The sequence below is a fragment of the Podarcis melisellensis genome (assembly GCF_964234715.1).
Source record: "Podarcis melisellensis genome assembly, chromosome: 3".
In the NCBI taxonomy this organism is placed as follows: Eukaryota; Metazoa; Chordata; class Lepidosauria; order Squamata; family Lacertidae; genus Podarcis; species Podarcis melisellensis.
Genome location: NC_138530.1, coordinates 81084194 through 81107107, shown reverse-complemented (window position 1 = coordinate 81107107; position 22914 = coordinate 81084194). Strand labels below are relative to the sequence as shown.

General features: G+C 43.4%; 1 protein-coding gene across 3 annotated transcripts; it reads left to right on the top strand.

Moving 5' to 3' along the window:
- Nucleotides 1-1170: 1170 nt before the first annotated feature.
- Nucleotides 1171-11746, top strand: TPBG (trophoblast glycoprotein). Of its 3 annotated transcripts, XM_081905623.1 has the most exons (3): nt 1171-1287; nt 2475-3922; nt 9419-11746. In XM_081905623.1, exons 2-3 carry the CDS (start codon nt 2796-2798, stop codon nt 9423-9425), a joined length of 1134 nt encoding a protein of 377 aa, XP_081761749.1. In that variant the 5' UTR covers nt 1171-1287; nt 2475-2795; the 3' UTR covers nt 9426-11746. The 3 variants fall into 3 exon arrangements, with proteins under 3 accessions (XP_081761749.1, XP_081761747.1, XP_081761748.1); XM_081905621.1 differs by lacking the exon at nt 9419-11746 and having other exon boundaries at nt 2475-6421; XM_081905622.1 differs by lacking the exons at nt 1171-1287; nt 9419-11746 and adding an exon at nt 1294-1421 and having other exon boundaries at nt 2475-6421.
- The last annotated feature ends 11168 nt before the right edge of the window (nt 11747-22914 follow it).

Genomic DNA, 22914 nt, shown 5'->3' with positions numbered 1-22914 from the left:
ATCTACACCATACAGTTAAAACACATCCATACAGCTTCAATAGACACGGCCTCTGCCAAAGAATCCTGGGAGCCGAGGTTCACCCTCACAGAATCATAGACTTGGAAGGGACCCCAAGGTTCGTCTTGTCCTGCAATGCAGGAATCTCAACTAAACCACCCATGACAGGTGGCCATGCAGCCTCTGCTCAAAAATCTCCAAGAGAATCCACAATCTACTTTCTACTTTCAAACAGCTCTAACTGTCAGGAGGTTCTTCCTGATGTTTAGTCGGAATCTCCTTTCTTGTAACATGAAGCCAGGGGTTCAAGTCCTATCCTCCAGAGCAGGAGAAAAGAAGCTGGCTCCATCTTCCATATGGCAGCCCTTGAGATACCTGAAGATGGCTCTTATATCTCTTCTCAGTGTCCTCTTTTCCAGGCTAAACATACCTGGAGCTCCTCCAACTGTTCCTCATAAAGCTTTGCTTCCCAGACCCTTGATCATCTTGGATGCCCTCCTGTGCACAGAGCACCCTTAACAGTTCCCAGGATTCCTTGGGGGGGGGAGCCATAGTGTGGATGTGACCTAAGGCACCACTCAATTCAATGCACCTAACTTCTGAACAGACATATCTAGGATTCCTTCCAGTAGCACCTTGGAGACCAACTAATTTTGTTATTGCTATGAGCTTTCGTGTGCATGCACACGAAAGCTCATAGCAATAACAAAATTAGTTGGTCTCCAAGGTGCTACTGGAAGGAATTTTTTTTATTTTGTTTCGACTACGGCAGACCAACACGGCTACCTACTACATCTAGGATTGTAATGCAAATAGATCCCCTTCCACCCACCCCCCGCGTGCGCCCTTGCTCAGTGCCAGCCAGGTACGGCTCAATCCTAGGATCTGTGGCGCGAACAAAAGCAAGCCAAGTGCCTTTCTCTAACCGCGAAGGCGTTTCCACCACACGGACTGAGGCTTCCGAGCGGAACGCTGCTCCCGAGACGCCGCTCGCCACTAGCCCAGCAGCGGCCGCCGCCGCCGCCGCCGCCGCCGCTTCGGCTCCAGCAGCCTCCGCGCGCCCAGAGGCGGCGAGCAGGATCCGGCGTCGGCCGAGGGCGTGGCGCGCGGCTTCCCCCCGCGGCCGCGCCTGCCATTGGTTTCTCCTGGCAGCGGAGGCTGGGCCAGAGGCACGGCCAGGGAGTGGGAGGGAAAGTTGCTGCCTGCGCCATGTAGTTCGCACTCGGCGGCGGAGTTTGCACGGGACTGGCTGGAGAGGGAGCCGCGCGCGCCAGGAGAGGCAGCCAGGTAAGGAGGCGCGGGGAGGGGCGGCCAGCGGTGCGAGAAGGGCCCATCCTGCTGCTGCTGCTAGGACTTGCTCCTCGTCGCCCATCCGCGCAGGAAAAGGAGCAGACAGAGAGACGAGTCCGGATTGGATCCAGGTCAGGCGCGATCTTGTCTGTACTGTACCTGCGCCCAGAGCCGGCGCGCTTTGCTCGGTACCCGACGCGCGGCCGGACACTGCGCATCTTTAGATTCCAAAGTGAAGCCCAACTAAATTCGATGGGATTGATGGACTCTCAAAGTGAGTCTTTGTAGGGAGAAAAGGAGGTGGAGGAGCCGCGGGAGGGGGGGGGTTCTTTTGTGAGCGTGGAATCTCTGCGGAATCTCGAGGTTTCCTGGCGGGAATCTGGTGGAAGGGGAGAGAGAAGTTGAGAAAAGAGCCCAGGGGCAGCAGGGACTTTCCGCTTTTCCAACAGAGGCGGGAATTAAGAAAACTTGCAAGATCGCCCGGTTATACAACGTGATGGTGAAGGCGCGCTTTGAAGGGGTAGGGAGAGGGGGGGTAGTTCCGTAGTTCCAAAAAGCTGCGCGGATTAAAATGTCACGTCTCTAAAAAGGCACAGGAAAGAAACTTGGTCTCACGGAGTGGATGAAATATGTGACCTTGGAAAGTGGTGGGAAGTTTTTTTGGGGGGGGGGCGAGGTGGCTTAAAAACTGGACCAGAGCGAAGTCCCGTTGGGTTGGTGTGTTTGCAGCAGGGTCCAGTCAGATGCCTGGGAAAGATCGCGAGAAGGATGTAAAAAGTGGTGGCAATCCTCTCTTGTTTGCAGCCTCTAGAATTCAAACAGTTGCTGCTTTTTGCATGTGTTCTTCTGACTGGAAGGTGACTCTCCATAGAGGAGGAGGAGACAGAATGAACCTAACGGCAGATTCATGGTCTGCTGATAAAAATTCTTCAGATGTGAGGTGTCCCCCTCCCAACCTATTTCACAATGTAGTAAAACCAAAGACAAGCCCAGACTGTCTTTTGCAGTAATGCTCAAGTTCTACTTGGTTTTGTGGCTAGACGTGGATGAGTAGGGGCAAAGCTTTCGAGAAGGACTGTGTAGAGGTGGGCTGGAGAAAGGAGAAGAGAGTGTCTGCAAGCGAAAGTGGCTTGGCATGCGATGCTTCCGTGACTTTCATACTTTCTCTTTGTGGCTTCTTTCAGGGGTGGCTGGATGTGAGAAGGAGCAAACGGAGGACTTTGGGAGCCCCCCCCCCAGAGCTCCCCCACGAAACAAGACAGGAAGGAGCTGCTCTGCATTGTTGGCTGGGCTCCTGCTCACACCCGGGTGCTGGTGCCACACGATCTGAGTCGGTTGTGCTGAATAGGAGGGGTTTGCCTTGCTCCCACATCTCCCAGGAGCATTGACTGTGCCGGGATTGACCTATTATCAGGCTTGCATTCTACAGCTTTCCCTAGCTTGCACGAAGCAGCCGAAATCGCTGTGTGAGTGCCACAAAAGAGCAGCCCCTGGCAGAGGCGGTGATGCTGGGGTGCTCTCTTTGGGGCTCTGCACCCCCCACACCAACTGGGGAGAAGAGAGGAGCCGGGTGGCTTGAACCGCTGCTGCTGCTGCTGGTGGTGGTCTTCTCCGGTTGGGTTTTGGCTCAGCAGACGGCTGACTGCCCCGGAACTTGCGACTGCTCCGAGGCAGCCAGGACAGTGAAGTGCATCAACAGGAACCTGACGGAGGTGCCCGTGGGCCTGCCCCGCTATGTGCGGAACCTCTTCCTCATGGGCAACCACATCCAGAATGTCTCGTCCGCCTCATTCCCCCCAGAGACCTTTCTAGAACTCAGCAGCCTCAACCTGAGCGGTAATCGCTTGCAGTGGGTGGAGGCTGGGACCTTTGCCGGGCTGCCCAGCTTGAAGCAGCTGGACCTCAGCGACAACTGCCTCCTCGAGCTCAGCCCCATGGCCCTGGGCAACACCAGCAGCCCCCTAGAGGAGCTGAACCTGCGCAACTCCCTCTATAACAACAGCTATGTGACGGCCGTGGCCCAGCTGCTTCAGCAAGAAGCCTTCCTGAACTTGAAGCGCCTGGACCTGTCCGAAAACACCCTGCTCTACCTGCCCCAGGGCATGTTCGCTGCGCTGCACAGCTTGCAGCACCTGGACCTGCACAACAACTCCCTGGTGAGTCTGCACGGTGTGACACTCGAGAACCTCCGTCAGCTCCAGAGCTTCAACCTCAGCGGCAATGCCCTCAAGCGCCTGAGGAACAGCACCCTCCTGCAGCTCCGGGGCCTTCCTCGGCTCACCAGCCTCAACCTCACCCACAATGCCTGGGTCTGCGACTGTGGCATCGAGGACATGGTCAGCTGGCTCAAGGAGAGTGACCTGGTGGAGGCCAAGTCGTCCCTCAAGTGCTCTTACCCCAAAGGGATGGAGAACAGGTCCTTGGTGGCCATTGATTTTTCAGAGCTGAGCTGCCCAGAGCCGACCGATAACCAGACTCAGCTGCAGACCTCTTATGTCTTCCTCGGGATAGTCTTGGCCCTCATCGGTGCCATTTTCCTCCTGGTTTTGTACTTGAACCGCAAAGGGATCAAAAAGTGGATGTACAATATCAGGGACGCCTGTAGAGACCACATGGAGGGCTATCACTACAGGTATGAGATCAACGCAGATCCCCGGCTAACCAACCTCAGCTCCAATTCTGATGTCTGAAGATGTGTTGCAGGGAAGCAGGCCAAGGGGCGCAATAGCTATGCATGGAATGTAGACTTTAGCTTTACTCCCCTGAAATGTGTGTGCTTTCTGCTCCTGGCATACACCCTTCGAGGCATTGCAGACTTGACATGCGCCATACAGAGAATTATGCCTACCTGTACAAGTTGCCATTATTATTATCCACAGTCGATTGTGCATGATATCAGGCTATATGTACGAAAACATGCTGCTGCTGCTGCCGCCTCCCTGCCTGTTTGCTTTGCAACTTGCTACCAGCCTTTGCTTGGAAACATCTCTCTCTCTCTCTCTCTCTTGGCACCTAAAAAAGAAAAGGACATTTTCACTCCCCCCACCTCCACCTTCTCCCACTCTGATGTTCTCAAACCACCAGGGCTTATTAAAAAGTACGATTCAACAAAGGCTGCCTCAACTTCTTTTGGGAGAAATGTTTGATCCATCAGTACCCATGTTGCTTTTATGCATCCTGAACGGTGAAGAATCCTTGTAGTGCACATGCATATTTAGAACATGCTTTTTTAAAAAGGGGAAAGGAAAGTTCTTTGTATAAAGAAGCACATAAAATAGTGAGCATGCAAATAGTTGACAAATTTACATGGTAGGCAGGGAGAAACTGAAAACCACAGTACAAGTGTTTGCAATTTACATGAAAACAGGATTTTTTTAAAAAAGGGGGGACCCTATGAACTGCATGTGAACTGAGTTTGAACTTTTAAATAATTCAATAAATGCTCTTACAGGAACTTTTGTTTTGCTGAAGTTTGCTGTTTTTAATGCTCTGATCTGGAAATGAAGCACAGTATGGAATGGACACAGTTTCTTCTGTGTGTGGGGGGGGGGAATATTTCCCCATTACAAAACATGGTGGAGCCTTCATATGTTAAGATATTTGCTTGAATTCATTTTTTCCCCCATTGCTGTCGTTTACCTTTCAGAGAGACTAGGAATGTACAAAGCTATACTGATTTGCACTTCTTTATTTTAAACTGCATGCAAACAACCGTCTCTTTCGATAAGCAATGTTGATTTTCATATCCTGTTCCTAGAATGTGGCAGCTGTTCAACTGCCATAACTCTGCCGGTGAGGGCTCATTAAATTGCCGCTACAATTCTGAATCTGATCCTTAGGACAGTCATTGAAATTGGGTGGGAATTGCTGCTGAACTATGCACTCCTGCAGTCTAATCCTGAGTATATTTGCTCAGAAGTAAGTTCCAGTGGGTGGATTGTTTAATGTATTAATTTCATTTGTGAATTGCTTTTCCCAAAGTATTCCAGAGTGATGCAACTATTAAAAACTATTATTCCAAAGTGATGCAATTAAAAACATATATAGGCTAGTAGGGTTTACTCCCAGGTACTTTGTCCATAATCTTACAAGTTCCATGGATTTCAGTGGGAGGGAAATTCATGCATTTGCTTAGCCCATTCCTTTTGAAATGAATTGGACTGAAAGGGGCTTATTCTTGGGTAAAGTGTTTAAAGCTTTGAGCGATAGGCTGCTGTGATAAGTACACGTACAGACACATTCCACGCATGTTTCCTTGGAAGTAAGTTCTACTGAGTACACTGGCTTACTCCTAAGTAAACAGGGTTGGAGCCTGGCTTGAAAATAAATATTGTTGTGTCTTAGTTCTCACAAACAGCAAACAAGCTGGTGGTGAATGTGCACAAACACATCAGTGCTGCTTGATTCACTCCCTTCATACAGAAAACTGGCATGTTGGCGCTGGTGGGTGCGTAAGTGTGGAGCAGCCTTTTCCCAAAAATGCCTGGTTTTTTATGCTTAGGGTATGGAGGAGTATGCAATGCTGTGAGCCCACCGCTAGCGTTTCTCAAGTGGTGCAGTTGAGAAGCCCATTTGCCACCTCCACGCATTTGTGAGAACAAGAAGGAAGTTTCTAATTAATGCATTTAGCTTTTGCGGCTGGGCAGTCGCTTGTAATCTCAGTGTTGATCCAAAGGCAGTATTGAGGAAGCCAAGTCTGTAAATACAGAGGCAGGTATGTGGGGCAAATTTCAGATCTACCTGGGACATGTGTTGCATCGCTCTCTTTTTTACATTGTTAACGTGATCTGCGTCACACACATTTATAAGCGGAAACGTTTCTGAACGCACACCATCGCATTTACTTTGGATGCTGGAGATGTTGCGGGGTTGCAGGAAAGAAAAGTGAATATGTTGCTCTTTCTGGCCAGTAACTTAAGTAGCAGCAAAAGGAAACTGCGCAGAATGTTGATGCCGCTCTCTAAACTGGCTCTTAACAGAATTCTAATAAACTAATTTTAAGCGAAGCTATTTTATCAGGTCTTGGTAATCCACGTAGTAAGTTCTATGCTTAGTTTTGCTTGTGAAATCTAATTACTTCAGCTAGGTCTGATAAAATACTGTAACAACTTAGCAAAGCAATATTGTGCATGTTTACCGTACTTTTCGCTCTATAAGACGCACCAGACCATAACACGCACGTAGTTTTTAGAGGAGGAAAACAAGAAAAAAAATATCCTAAATGAAATAGTGGATATATGATTTTTGTGGTTCATGCTGTGGCCACATACATGTGATCTGACAGTGAGTTTGGAGTAGCCCAATGCAAAAATCCTGAGGATCCATGTGGATCCATGCTTTGTAACCACGGAGGAGGGAAGGAAGGGGAACCATGGATCCTCTGCTCACGACTGCAGCAGATCCACCACCACCACCACCCGCAGGCATTCGCTCCATAACACACACAGACATGTCCCCTTACTTTCTAGGAGGAAAAAAGTGAGTGTTATGGTGCAAAAAATGAGGTACTTGGAAACAGATCCCAGTGTGTTAATGGCCCTCATTCCTATGTAGGTGAGCATAGGGATTGAAGCCTAGTTATCATCGTTCAGCATCCTGCAGAACTTAATTTTACAGTTGTCCTCAGTTCTGGTGTTTTTAAAGTGTCCCTACCTAATTTTAGGTAAAGCTAAGTCTCTTCAAGCTTTTCCCCCCCACTTGCCTATTTAAAAGTCAACCCCCTATTTTAAGGCTCAGGGGTAAATAAAAACTATACTACAGTTTGCTTGTTAGCTTTTGAAGACATAATTGCTCTAACTGTAATCACGTCCTGCTAAATGTAACTTAAAGATTACAAGTGCATGAGAAGAGCAATTGAATTTTTGAATACAGGAGGTACCAATTTTAAAGTAATTTTAATAATGGTGTATTTGGTGGGCCAATTTGAAACACTATGGGATTTTCACAGACACATCTATGCTTCTAAGAACAGGGCTTTGCTATGCTTCCTGAGACAAGCCTGGGCTATTTTCAGAAACTGTTACGGAGAACACTTGGCACTACTGGGTTTCCGTTCCACTCCTCTCTCAAGCAATACTGTCATGTAAATTTTAGATTGTTCTATGTAAAGCATGTACCAGCCAAACAAAAGCATATGTGAACAGATGTTGAAAATAAATACAGTGAAACATGAGTTTGTTCGAAGGCTTTGAATAGTGTTGAGTGCTCCAGAATGCATATGTGATTTGGACCGACTTGAATCAAATGTGTCTTCCATTAAAATACCAAGCAAATTTACAGTGTCTAATGAATAAAGAGTGCTCTTGTATCTGTTTATTGGCTGAAGTGAGAATGGCCATCTCAAAAGGAACCAAAATAACCTGCAATGTTAGTTTAATAAAAGAACTTGTTCACTTTTCTGTTTTACTTAAGCTAAGCTCTGTTGGTTGCTTTGCTGTGCATCTGTTATAAAATGGCACATGGGCTTATTTTATTGTTTCCTAAATGATATGCACCCAGAATTGTTTGGCATGCAATAGGTGGACTGATATTTGAGCTTAGTGTGTTGTGCATGTTTTAGAGGAGTAACAAAGAGGTCCTTTTTTAAAAAAAGATAAAATCTCACTATGAAGCAGAATGGCAATTTACAGCATATACCAGTATTTTCCATAGCAGCTGAAAATGTGTTTGTAGTTCCCACACAAAAAAAGTACAATTTGAAATTATTTATTCGTCTCTTCCCCCTTCCCCTGGAGCTTGTATTTTCTGATGCTGTAGCTATTCAGTGTGTTTTGACACAGGGAATGTTCTTTGACAGATGACAGAGCTTAGAAGGGATTATAAGGTGTATAACATCAGTTCTGCAAAGGACTGAGTTGTGGGGTTTTTTAATAGATCGGAAAATATTTATACCATTTCATCTATACGGGAGAACTTAAATCAGGTTCATTTGCTAATTTGGAATTGTCAAATACAATGCGCTTCTTAACTTACAAGGCATCAGAATCTGTGGATCTTATTATATGCTCACTTATGCCGCTGATGCGGTGGGCACTGGATGCTATAATCACAGTGCTATAAAGTTGAAAAATATATCTGAGGCCAACTAGAATTCAGCCTAGCTAGGGTAACATTTGGAGCATGCAGTTCATTTGAGCAACTTGTTCTGTTTGCCAAATAATTATTTACATTTAGTAGACATTATCTGGATCTTCAAATTAAATCTTTGCCGCAATCTGAACGCACCAGCTCCTTAGCTGATGCAGTAGCTCACGGGACATCCTATAGTCAGCAAAGTTGATGTGTCCTTTGCCACACTTGGTGTGCATTGCCCTCTCCATGCAATGCAAAGGCACAGAGCTTTCTAATGATGGGGTCCCCCTGGCTGCACCAATAACCTGTAGGCAGCCGCATCCATCGCCAGCTATGCTTCTGCCCTGCTTTCTCTGCCTTTTGTGTATTCTGCTGCAGAATAGTCTCAGAAAGCAGAGGACTGACGGAAATGGCGGCTCCTGTTATATTAGAAGCCCTGGCCAAAAACAAGGCAAAACTTGTTATTGAGTTACGGCTTACTCCCCAGGTTTGTTCCTCTGTAACCAGAGCAATGCCAATGACTTGCATTCCAAGCCTTTGATCATATGCTTTCCAGCATATGGGTGGTAATTGAACCCACCTGACTACTAAGTGGATCTCTAAATTAGAGGTGCCTAATAGATATATAATAGATACTGCATATAGAAGTCATGTTTACACACAGCGATTGTGCCCACATCTTTATTCCACTTAGAGGTTTCTAGTAATCTTTCAGCCTTTCAGATCAAAGGAATACTGCCTTTGGATTCTGCCATGCATCATATGCTCCTCGACTGTTCTAGTACTTAGAAATAAAACCCTCGTGGCACTAGATTTCTAATAAGGCTTCATTATAAACTTGCAATATGAAACTTCTCAGTTAATTTTTTTTCAATCTCCAGCTCAGAATTTGATTCCCCACCCTCAATCTGGTTGCTAGTGAACGGGATAAGCTTTTGGCTTGACCGCTGCTAGATGTTTATGCATATTGTTTTAATTTCCTCTTGAGTCACGGCATTTAAGGAGCTCAGCCAAAGCAATGGGATCAAAATTTAACTGTCTTTTTGTCTTTCTTCAGCATCTGAATGGGTCGCAAGCAACAACAGCAGCTCTGTACATGTGATGAAGGAAAATAAGATCTGGTAAGAGAACATTCTCAGTTCCAAGCTTCTGAGTTACTTTTTATATACTACAGAAGAAAGACTGAACTCGTTTTTGCTGTTGCAAAGGAGCCCTTGACAGTGTCCTTATCAGCAATGAGGATTACGACATGCTTAACTGAAATAATTATTACTTGATTGACACAAGATTCCTAGCACCACCATTGACCTGTTGTGTGACCTGCTGTGGAGTGGATGATAAACTTTATACACGTCTTTATGGATGCATTTGTAACAATAAATCTCTGAGCTTTTGCACAAAATAAAAAGAACTATGCTTTCGGGATTTGTTTTTCATTCAAAAGTTTCAGTTGCACTGTACCTGCCATTAAATAAGACTAGTCAGTAGAGAAGAATACAAGTGGAGACTTGTGAGTCACACTACTTGAAGGGGAAGGCTTCAATTGGCTCACTGATGGGATACTTCAGGAGGGCTTCCACCGCTCCTCTTGGCTCTGTGATTGTTGCCACTATCATATGCAGCCTTATCCCCAAGCAACCATGCAAAGGCAGGGGTGGGACTTTTCCAGAAGTGCCTAGATAATGCACTTTTGAAAGGTGTTTTAAGATTTTTAAAAAAATAAGAATTTGCCCATATGAGATAACTGAAGCAGCCCTTGAAAGTTGGGGTGTTGTTCTTCGTCTGTTGGTTTATGGCAGGCCATTTTAATGTTCATGTGCAAACTGCTCCTCCTGCACATGTCATCTAACTAGGACCTTGTCTGAGGAGACCATCAACAAGACATCTTCCATCAATATCTATCAGTTCTGGATAGGTCAGTTGGGTAAAAGTGTGGTGCTCAGAATACCATGGTCGTAGGTTTGACCCCTTTATGAGACAATGGCATATTCCTGTATTGCAGGGGGTTGGACTGGGTGGTCCACAGGGTCCCTTTCAACTCTACAATTCCATGAGTCCACCTCTTTACTTTGGCCTTTTGATGCCCATCTTTTTAGGGCCTACCCTATTTTGATTTGTAAATTGTTTTAACATATTTTAAAATTGTATTTTTAAATTGAAGTCACATGCCCTGAGACTTTATGGTAAAGAACAGATAAGACACTTGATCATCATCATCCCTGACCATTGGTCATGCTGGCTGTGGCTGAGAGGAGCTGGGACTACCATAGGTTAGTCACTCCTGCAGTGGAGCATTTAATTTAGAGTATTCATGAAGTCTCCTACACAGATTAATGAGCCAGGCATATGCCCAAAGTAATTATAAAGTTAAGTCCTGTGCAGCCTAATATTGGTGACTACTGTTCAGTGTGGCTTATTCTCAGGTAAGTATGTGTAGGGCTTCTGCCTGCCTTAATATGAATGTTTAAGGGCACTGAACTGCAAACTTTATTGTCCTTATTTTTCTTCTGTTTATGTTGCAACCGGCACATAATTCTGCCCATCCAAGCTTTCTCTAGTTCCATTGGACCTGGACATGTATTGCTTGAAAAACAGGCAAAATATTAATAGAGGATAAATTGCCTACTTCCAAATTTCACTCACCAGGGGACAACAGGAAATGACGATTGCACTCATGTCCGGCTTGTGGTCTTCCCATAGGCATGGTGACCCTGGTGACTAGTTCCTGGGAAACAGAAAATTGGCCTAAATAGGCCTTTCATCAGCTCTTGCAGGTCTCTCCTGTTTTCAGATGTCCCAGTCAAGTCCTATAACTTTCTAACCTAAAGTGTATACTTCAGAAATAGTGTATTTTTAAATTTTAAAAAATGCAATTGAGAAGTTGGTTAAAGATTGAACAAACAAGAAAGGCCAGTTGAAATGGGAGTTGCATTAACATAGCTTTACACATGTTCGTTTCAGAGGAGCTTGTGCCCAAAGCCCTCTTCACGTTTTGCAGAAATTGGATTGATTGGATTTTTGATTAGCATGCTTGTGAAATGGTGTGTCTTTTTAAACATTTGTACCCCTTTAAAAACTATGCATGATAATGTACACTGAGTTGCTGCAACTACCAAGTGACACTGATAATGCCAATATCAGTACTAAAAGAGTTTCTAAGTGTTTACGTAATGTTCATTGAGAAACTCTTGTACATGCAAAGTGCAGTAATAATATTAAGATGTGGACCTGTTAAATGTGTGAGAGGATGGTTATGGAAGATAGTAGAAATGCTATATTTATAATCACTTTCCTGAATGGGCCACTTCATCATGGGTTACATTGGATTGTAGTTTTGAATTAAATGTATTTTTAGTGATAGAAATAAAATATTTGTTGCCTGTTGCATGTTGTTGCTGATAACTTTTACAGATGGATTGCTGGAGTTATTTTTAGAAGTAAATTTTGCAAGTGGCTGAATGGTTGCAGCCTAATTGTGTGTGTTTTTTCTGACTGTGACTTGGTTGTCTTTTATTTTTACACTGCTTTACCTTTTATGAAGAAGTGCAGTAGAGTCCAAACCTCACAGTACAATCGACTACATGTCTATTCAAAACAAAGACCTACCAAGTTCAGTGGGACTCCCTCTCAGAAAATTGAGAATGGAATTGCGGCCTAGGTGGTTTTTGTTTAATATCTCTGGTGCAAACATGCTGCCTCAAGTGACCTATGATCCTTTTTTCTGTCAGGCCCTAAACCCTCTTAAGGCGTTGAGCTTGAAGATGCGAGGGCAGGTAGCTGCTCCACTTTACAAACCTCATGATCAGGAACCCTGGTATTGCAGGCTTCCAACTATGTTCAGCCAAACACTCTTAGAACTTAGAAGATCCCATCACACCTTCATGCTAAACACAGGAAGACAAGGAGTGGAGAGGGCAGGGAGGAATGTTGGAGCAGGACGGACACATCAGTCATAGCCTCTTACACACTTCCCCCTTCACATGTTAAGGATAACTGCCTGAAGAGGATGATGGACTTCTCTCATAACCCGGCACCCCGTGCACTCTACATCCTGTCTGGGTGTTCGATGTAGACAAACATGTAAATGAGCACTTGAGAAGTGGGGGCACAGGGCATGTCTTTAGAGCTGTTGCTTTAGAGCCTTCCAAGAATTTGAGGGTGAAGGCCTGGAATTGGATGTCTTTTGTATGCACTTAGGAAAGCTCTCCTCTATGTAATCAAGATTTCAAATTGCATGGGGAGCCTCAGCAAGGAAAGGAGGCTCCCTGTTTCCAAGGATCTCAAGGCAGCAAACATGCTTCTCCCCCATCTCCTGCGTTCTACAACAGCCCGAGGTTCATGTGTTAGTGGGGCCTTGAACCTGGGCCTCTTCAACTCCCCCATCTTGACACTGTAAACACCTCACTAGTGGGATGACTGACTGCAATCTTGAAAGATACAGAGTGGGAGCCTTACAGACAGTGCAGCTTTTCCTTATCTTCCACAAAGGTAGCCACCCCACGCCAGATTCAAAGTTGCTGGTTTAAAAGAAAAATCCCTAAATTGTGTGGGGAGGTTGCTGACAGTGTGCTAACACGCTTGTGTAAAGGGGCTCATTAGATGGGGTCCATTATGTAAAAGCAAATCCCATTTAACACAATATTTAATACCAGAATGCTAAATTTACAGTTGCCTGAAATTCAGGTTCCCTTGCTTAGTTGCATGTAATTAAGCCTCCTAAATTATCTGAACTTGTAATCCCCTGAGGACTGGCGCGTGCATTATATTTTTATGGCATTAACCCCAGGGATAATTGCTACTGGTCCCTGTAGATTCTTGCTTAATTCTATTGAATATTCTCTACTCATTGCCCACAAGTAAGTTGTGGGCTATTTACATTTTAATAGACGAATTTCCTTTCCGTAGAACAAAACAAGAAGTAAAACAGAATATGAATGCTGGCCGAAGTAGGCTGCATTCTCCTGAAACCTCCAGAGCCAGTGTGGTGTAGTGGTTAACAGCGGTAGTCTCGTAATCTGGGGAACTGGGTTCGCGTCTCAGCTCCTCCACATGCAGTTGCTGGATGACCTTGGGCTAGTCACACTTCTCTGAAGTCTCTCAGCCCCACTCACCTCACAGAGTGTTTCTTGTGGGGGAGGAAGGGAAAGGAGAATGTTGGCCGCTTTGAGACTCCTTAAAGGGAGTGAAAGGCGGGATATCAAATTCAAACTCTTCTTCTTCTTCTTCTTCTTCTTCTTCTTCTTCTTCTTCTTCTTCTTCTTCAGATCAGTTCAATTTGATTTATTATATTTCTATGCCACTTTTCATTCAAATGAATCCCAAAGTGGCTTACAAACAATAAATCACAACATAATAGAACATTATAGAACATCACAAATACAGCATAAGGCATATAGAATAAGTAACAAATCATTGGTAAAACAAATACAGTCTATAAAACACTTTTAACAAAGCAACAACTAAAGAAATAAGCAAGTCAAAATCAAAGCAGAAGTCACAGTATATGATTAACAAATCAATACAGCATTTATAATCTCAGTGCTATTTTTCTAGAAAAAGAGGTGCCAGAACTCACCGTGAACGCCTCTCCTGTTCTCTTATAAGGGCAATGGTGCCTACCTGAGAGATTCTGGAACAGAGTTCCAGACAAGAAAAAAAGCCTTGTATTATAAAGTGAGAGCTGGAACCATAAAGAAGGCTGATTGCCAAAGAATTGATACTTTTGAATTATGGTGCTGGAGGAGACTCTTGAGAGTCCCATGGACTGCAAGAAGATCAAACCTATCCATTCTGAAGGAAATCAGCCCTGAGTGCTGACTGGAAGGATAGATCGTGAAGCTGAGGCTCCAGTACTTTGGCCACCTCATGAGAAGAGAAGACTCCCTGGAAAAGACCCTGATGTTGGGGAAGATGGAGGGTACAAGGAGAAGGGGACGGCAGAGGACAAGATGGTTGGACAGTGTTCTCGAAGCTACAAACATGAGTCTGACCAAACTGCGGGAGGCAGTGGAGGGCAGGGGTGCCTGGCGTGCTCTGGTCCATGGGGTCACGAAGAGTCGGACACGACTAAACAACAACAAATAATCTATATAACAATATTAACAACATTAACAAAAGAGCAACCAAAAGATAATTTAAGGACCGTTAAGTTCACACATACACAGCCAACTCCTAGGGGCTGTGGAGGCTTCGGCCCCCGCAATAAAATATTTGAAGGGGGCCAGGCCCCCACAAAGTTGATGGGCATTCCCATTTAAATGGTATGCATGCGCTGTGTCAATTGTGATTATGCAGGGTGGGGCGTACCTGGGCACCCACAATATTTTATTCAAGTTGGCACCCCTGCTCTGCACCCCCATGATTCATAATCTTGCACTCCACACACACACACACACCCTCCGATGGCCAACAATCTCTCTCCCCTTGTTCCTCTGGAAACAGCTCCATTATGAAGGCTCCTAGGGCTGGAGGTTGGAGTAAGGCAGGTGGGAAAAGCCATTACCTGCTGGCAAACACAAGAGTCTCTCAGCCCTCACCAGTTTAACTGGGGTGGAGTGGGGTGTTGATATATTTTCCTTTTTTTTTAATCCCCACAGCCAAGTACTCGCAAATCAGAATCCTGTTGTACAGCAAATGCAATCAGAAAAGATCAGAGCCTTTCCTTCCTTTGAATTGGGACACCTGTAGAAAAGTGGCTGCCAGAGGGAATGCAAGTCCGTCGCTTAAAGGCAGAACGTCTGCTTTGCATGCAGAAGTTGCCAGGTTCAACTCCCGGTAGAGCTAGGAACATCCCATGTCTTAAACCCTAGAAAGTTGATTCCAGTTAGTTAAGACAATACAGAACTAACTGGACCATTGATTCACTAATACAGCTTCTTATGCTAAGTCATGGACAGCAAATCACTATATGCTGCAACTCCTGTTCTGTGTGCTTGTTTAGACATAAGCCCTGTGTGGCCCAGTGTATATTGAACAAGTCCTTCTGGACTTCTGAAGCCTCTAACCAGATGAAACTGACTACTTATCTTTAAAAAAGACTTCTGAAAACAGTAGCTGCCCTTTCTGAGGACATCCTCCTTATTCAGATGCAATAGAAATGTCCATTACAGGATAGGAATTCAGAAGAATCTAAACACTATTGTAGCACAAGGGTTTGTGATATCACCTCACCTTCAGATGATATTGTTCAATGTCAGCTTTCCTCAAGGTCAGCCATCTTTGCTGAGGTTATTCACTGATTTCTTGAGAGACGCTCTGCTGACACTCTGTGCTGGAACGATTGAGGTAACTAAGAATCTGCAGCCTAAGAGAGGAATGCTATTTGACATCTGAAAAGAATTTGAATTAACATTTTAAGTGCTATTTTATGCTTCTTTTTATATGGTTGAACCTGTTAAATTTTTCCTAAATGCTTCTTTTGTTAGCAGTAAATTGCCCAGAGTTCAGAGTTCTGGCCAAATCATAAAGCTGTTCCTAGACATTTGCAACACAGTACAAAAATTATCAAGAAGGGTGCATTGAATAAAGCTGCAGATTTTACATTGTCTTCAAGTCAGGCACTTTTGATTTCCTACAATTAATATTTTCAAGCATTCAGAATGCCAAAAATATTTAAGGGATGTCGTTCTAGCTTAGATCTCTGGAGTGCAAAACCTTGTTAACCCAAGGCTGGGGGGGGGGGACACCTGGAAAATCTGCAGAGCAGAAGATAGTGTCTCTATATACATAATACAATAGATTATCTTATCCAAGATTATTAAGCCTACGAATTATTTGAATTCACTGTGTGTTCTTCTTGTGGTCACAGCCCTGAATAAACAGCCTTTCTATTTATCCAGCCTCTAATAACTGAAATAGTTTATATGTGCCTCTGAGCAATTCAGATAAATGATTTTGAACCTTACTTAAAACTTATCCCAAGATCAATTTTGGTTACTAAACTTCGTGCTCTGCATAAAGACAGAATGGGTGTATCATTCAACAGCAGGAAGCATAGTAAATCTTAAAGAAGTAGATTTTAACTCCTTCTTATAATATTATTGAGAAAAACAGATTTTTTTTAAAAAAGATTAAAATCATATTTGTTATTAATGAACTAATTAATTTATATATCGTTTAATGCTAAAGTAGGCTTCTAAGTTGTTTCCAAGTATAAAAAGCAATTACCTGTACATAGACATTAAAAAGAAGGATTCATAATTAAAATATACACAAATAACAAACCCTTTAAACATAATCTTTGGAATATAAAAGGTAGTATAGAAATGTAACAAATAAAAACAATAATAACAACAACATCCTTAATTAAAATATGAAATAAAGCATTCATATTAAAACAACAGAACACTTAAAACAGGAAACTCCAGTGACAAGATGAAGGGGAAGCCTGTGTAGACAGGTGCATCTTCAAAAGCTGAAAGGATTCCACTACTGATAGGCACCTTCTATTTCAGCAGGGAGCCTGTTCCACCAATGAAAGGTTTCACCTCCATGTCACATGCTGATTATCACTAGGCCATGGCAAGACCAATGGCTTTGCATTGCTTAGGCTGCAAGCCTGCAGACAGCATTTGCCTGGCTGAAGGACCATAGGAAGTGACATTAGTGATGTTCCATCAGCAGAGAGGGAGGCCTGCTTACAAGACACCACTCACACCACAAAATGGCCCCCAACACAGCACCAGAAAGCTCTGCAAGAATGGACGTCCTACTTGCTGTGTTCTGCCAGCAGTGGGGCTCCAAATAGGATTTTGGGGGAGGTCACAGATCTGCAGCTTTCTAACACCACTTTTCCCCTGACATGCAGCCTCGCAGCCAGGAAAATTATTTCCCTCTCATTGTGTTCAGTGGGAGGAGGGGGACAGGACGTTTTCCAGGTTTCCCAGGCTGATCTGAAGTCTCCAGGTTTGTCTGTTTCCCTCCAGGTGGCAGAGGGAGGACTTGAATCTCCAGGCAGGCAAGAGTGCCTTAAAAATACAGTGGTACCTTGGTTCTCAAACTTAATCCATTCCGGAAGTCCATTTCAAAACCAAAGCATTCCAAAACCAAGGCACACTTTCCCATAGAAAGTAATGCAAAACAGATAATCCGTTCCAGACTTTTAAAAACAACCCTAAAACAGTAGTTTAATGTGAATTTTACTATCTAACGAGACCATTGATCCATAAATGAAAGCAATAATCAATGTACTGTACTATAAAATAAATAAGACAGTATTGCAGATGATTAAAAAAAAAGAAAAAAAATTCTTACCAGCACTGATGATAGTCATTGTTTGGGAGCTTTTATCCATTTCCGCAGTCACACAATCAGTCAGTAGCTGAACTGATCACACAGTCACAAAAACAAATTAACTGAAAAAGCCTCAAAAACAAAAACTCAAAATAAATAGCAAAAACAAAAGCGCCAAACTTAATCTGTTCCAGAAGTTCATTTGACTTCTGAAATGTTCAAAAACCAAGGCACAGCATCTGATTGGTGCAGCTGCCCCAGAAACAATAGCCGACAGCCACATCGGACGTTCAGCTTCTGAAAAATGTTCAAAAACCAGAACACTTCCTTCCGGGTTTTCAGTGTTTGAGTACCAAGGCATTTGAGAACCGAGACACCACGATGTAAGGGCTGCAAATTCAGCCCGGCAGGAACTGGCTGCAAATTATTGCATGTAGACTCTTGAGAGAGGGTTGTCCTCTGCTCCCTCTGCCTCTCTCCCAATGAACTTCCATCCCCAGGGTTCAGTAGTGGAAGGGAGTGCAGAGGAAGAAAAAGAACTGAGTTCTAGATGAGGAGAGGGTTATGTGTACACGTGGGCATCTGATGTGAAATATGGGGCTACAGAAGAAAGTGGAGCATATGAGGAACAGCAGTGGGACCCAAGTTGCCTGCACCAACTCCTGGATGGTTTTTTGTTCTTCTCAAGCAAGTCTGAGGAGGCAAGGAGAAAACTGACTGATGAAGACATGAGTGGATTGAAGAATCTGGACTACAGGAGGTATTTATTACTTAGCTTCATTTGAAGTGGAGCAGAGACTAAATGGATCATTTCAGGGGGAAGTGGTGGAGTAGAGGCAGAAAGAGAGGGGAGAAGGATCCAATTGGGAACTCATGTGCCTATGTGGAAGTAATGTGCCTACTGACTTGCCCAATCTACGAGGACTTAAGGACAGTCTTGTTCGAAGATTTACATCTCCCAGTTGAGAGATCAGTTGGGTATCTGATAAACTTTTTATTAAGGGGCAGGTCTTTTAGAGTGGCAATTTTAAAGAGAAATGTTAGTGGGGATAAGTTAAATTATCCAGGGGAGGAAACTCTTTTCTGACATAATACCCAGTTTCAATAATTATTCTAACTGTGTAATGTGTTTCATTCTGTTTTATGTATTTTGTTATTTTGGAATGTCTTCAGCTACATCCAGTAAATATTATTTGTGATTTGTATTGGGGAACCCTAGGACGGGCATAAGAAATCACTTTGGATATGGAAAAAGATGGAAGGGGGGGGGGAGTGTGTTTAAGAAAAATTGAGAACTCAGTTCTTGATTGAAAACAGTGCTATATTGATTTACAAAGGGGCTTCTGTTAGCTTCTGTTGGGTATTTTTAGCTCTCTACCCACTCTATTAAACACAGAGCCTGGAAAATAAGTTGTGTCTGTGTCTAAAGCAGAAGTTTGGAAAGGTCTGTTCTTGAGGTGAAAAAAGGATCTTTGAGACCTTAAGTAGGTCTTGATCTAGACAGAGCCTGGATGGGGAACTTGAGTTTCACAATGGAAGAAAAACAGGATATTACTGTAAGTAATATCCTGGCAATTTCTTTCACTGATGAATAGCTTTCCTTGAGGTATCTCAAAGTTTCTACAATGTAATAAAAGTATATATAAAACGGTTACATATGTAAAAACTGTTAAAACAAGTGCATTATATACAGAGGGAGACACGTAGTTTAAAACAGCAACATAGCATGCAGTGAATACATAAAATCAACTCAAACCCAATACAGATACCAATGGATCAATACACCATCAGCAGCTTTCCCCAATCTGGGTACCACCAGATGCTTTCACTGACAACTGCAGTCAGCATGGTCAATGGTCAGGGATGATGGACATTGCAGTCCATCCACATCTGGAAGACACCAGGATCTAGAAAGCCTGACCTCATATAGCACAAGAGTTTGCTTCCTGAAAATATATAATCTGAAGCAGTCTTTGCCATGGTTACTTCCAGATGTTTTGGACTACAACTCCCATCAACCCCAACCTGAGCTGGAGGGCACCAGGTTGACAAAGGCTGATCTAGAGCACTTTAAAACAAGGAGAAATATATGGGAGATGGTGGTCCTTGGCAGCACTTGGCTTAGGCCATGCAAGATGTTTAAGATTATAAACATACAGGTTCATTCTTGTATAGCGAGAAGCTATCAGCGATTTGTCATGCGTTCTGCTCCAATCTCTTGAGCAGCACCCAGTTTGAGGGCTATAGAAAATGAACAAATATGTTTGAACAAGTCATCCCGAGCCCTTGTGCACTTGTCTGGCACACATTTCCAACGCTCTTTTGTCGCAGCATTGTATTGCATTCGCTTTACATGAAACTATTTATAGTATGGGTCTGCTTCAAACAATATTCATTTTAGAGGTTATCGTTTGGCGCGTTCTCATTTAACTATGAAATCAGCTCTCTCACTGCAGCTTTAGTTAATCTCCAAACATGAAAACAATGCATTACCATTTCAAATCAGAAACTACAAGGAATAGATGCCTTTGAGCAAGCCTGCATTTAATTTGAGAAGGTTTCCTATTCAGTCCAGTGAGTGGAAAGAAAGAGGAAAACTAATTTGCAAGCAAACGGAGGAAAGTCTAAACATTCCATGCGTCTGCCAGAGAATAGCATGCTTAGAACTAGATATTTCCTCATGAATTTTACTGCAGCGGCACCCAGTGCTCAAGAGACAAGCTGGAGCTGCTGCAATAACTTCTGAGCAGGTGGGTTGTCATTGCAGACCAAGGGGAGAGGGGCACGTCCAGAGAGGAGATTGCTGTGGTGCAAATGCAATAGCACATCCAATCCAGTGCTCCCACTGGTGCATTTGCACCATGCAATTCTCCCCACCACCCCCGCCCCTCCCTCTCTCCTTGTTGGTAAGCAACAGACACCCACATGGTATGGAGTTATGCAACCCCCGAGCCAAGGAGATAAGTAACTTCACAGTCTTTAGGAGACATCTGAAGGCAGCCTTGTATAGGGAAGTTTTTAAATGTTTAATGCTTTATTGTGTTTTTAAATATGTTGGAAGCCGCCTAGAATGGCTGTGGGGCAAGATAGGCATAGCAACAACTACAACTACTACTACTACTACAATGGATGTCCCTATTTTCATCAGAGAAATGTTGGAGGATACAACATACAAATGTTGGAGGGTTTGTTGTTTTCTAAGCTGTTGGGATTTTGTTGTCTCCAGTTTTTGCAAATTACATATTATTGCTTGAACTTTGTATTTATGTTAACTTTTGTGAACTGCCTTGGGGGCCCTAAGTGTATCCAACAAAGTGGTCCAGTGGCGCAAGAGGACTTCCTCATATTCTTCTTTTCCCACATGCCCCCTAAATCAGAGGTTCCTCCAACCCTCCATGTGAGGAGAGGAAAGAGAAAGGAAATTCCATGACCTAAGCAGAAGTCCTTCATTGGATACAGGTCTAACTAATTAACCAATTCTCCTGTAACAAAAGCTCTTGCGGTCATGATGTTTGTTAGTATTTGGATCAGTGGGTGGTTAGTTACAAGCAAATTCATTTGTACTGTATTTCAAATCATTATTTAGTTTGTTTGGCCTGCATCACATAAGAGATTCAGTATGTGTATTAAATCTAATCCTAGTTGGGCTTTGGGGAGCAGATACAGAAATATACTGTATCAGAAGATATCTCTTAAGCAATCTATCCAGCAGAGACGTGATTTTCCTGTGCGGAAAGTGTTCCTTTGTTTTCTCCTTAACAACTTCTGTGCAAGAATATCAGCCTGTTAGGGAGCTAGTTTGCTGTTCTTCCTCGGAACAGTATCAAGGCCAATTGACCTGTTACAGGGTGGGCACATTTGTAGTGTACTAGGGCTAGGGAGCCATTTCTCTTCACACTCCCCTCCCCTCTCCTTTACACATTGTGTTCACCAACCTAATACCAGCATACACACTGCAAACACGATTTTGGTACAGGGAGAATTGTCTCTCAGAAGTGTTTGGTCCTCCCTTTCAGCATCTGCTCCTGAATAGACACCTTTTTAAGGAGTGGCTTGGCAACACTCAGTGGCCCATTCATTTGATGCATGTGGTTCACTCCCTCCCTCAAAGTTTCATTTCTGCTGAGGGGATATTGCATTTTTCTTAGCATTCAAATCAATTTTATTTTGTGCCTGGGAAGAAGCAGTTTTCTCACCCACGTAGCCCATCCATTGCTGAAATTGCTGGGCCGGGAGAAATTATACACACTAAAAATTTATGTGAACATTTAGGCCAAATGTATATTCCCAATGCTGTTTTGGGAAGTTGTTGCTGGTTTTCTTGTTTAAGCGGCTATAGCCAAGATGCTCTTGTATAACTTTATCATGAAGTGCCCTACTGTTGTTTTATAATAATAATAATAAAAAACCAGTGTAGTCTCATTCTCACAACAACCCCTTGAGATAGATGATAGATAGATAGATGATAGATAGATAGATAGATAGATAGATAGAGATAGATAGATAGATAGATAGATAGATAGATAGATAGATAGATAGATAGATAGATAGATAGATGATAGATGATAGATAGATGATAGATAGATATAGATAGATATAATACACCTTTTTATTATTTGAAGGCTCTGAATTCCCCTGTTCAGTATTGGAGTGAACATTCATACTGGAGGTTTTAAGTCACTGGAATGGGGCAACTGCAATATGGCTATCTGCTGCCTATGTTCATTACATATGGACTGGCTATTCTGCTATTACTTTTTTATTTTTTAAGAAGAATTAACAGCACTATCCTGAAAGCATCAAAATGTGGGGCTACATTTCTGCTTGCTCCATTCCTAGAAAACATGAGTCTGAGCACCTTTCTATTTGCTCTGCCGCTTCCCCCAGGGAAAACTTGCAAACACCAATCAACAGAAAACCCGGTTGACCCTTATATCAGGCAGAATTGATGTCTGGGGGGAATTTCCGAAAGGCAGTACTTTGTCCTGGATCTTAGGCAAGTAAATTGAAAAAGCGTAGGTTTGGGGGGGGGCGGGAATTTTTGTATTTAAAGATAGCTCAACAAATTTGGGCGTCCTGATTTTTACTTTATGAAATATTGCGACCCCGATTCAGCGGTAAATACAGTATCAGGTTTTCCTTGTGGAAAGCAGTGCTGGGGTGGAAGTCTGGATAATGCCTTAGTTGACTGATTCATTAGAGTAGCTATTTGATAAATGTACTTTTGTTACTTACGGAAAATCTTTGAATAAAAAACATTTATTTATATATACAAGTGAGCAGAAGGAAGGTAAAGAAATTTTATTTTTTAAAAGGTTGTGT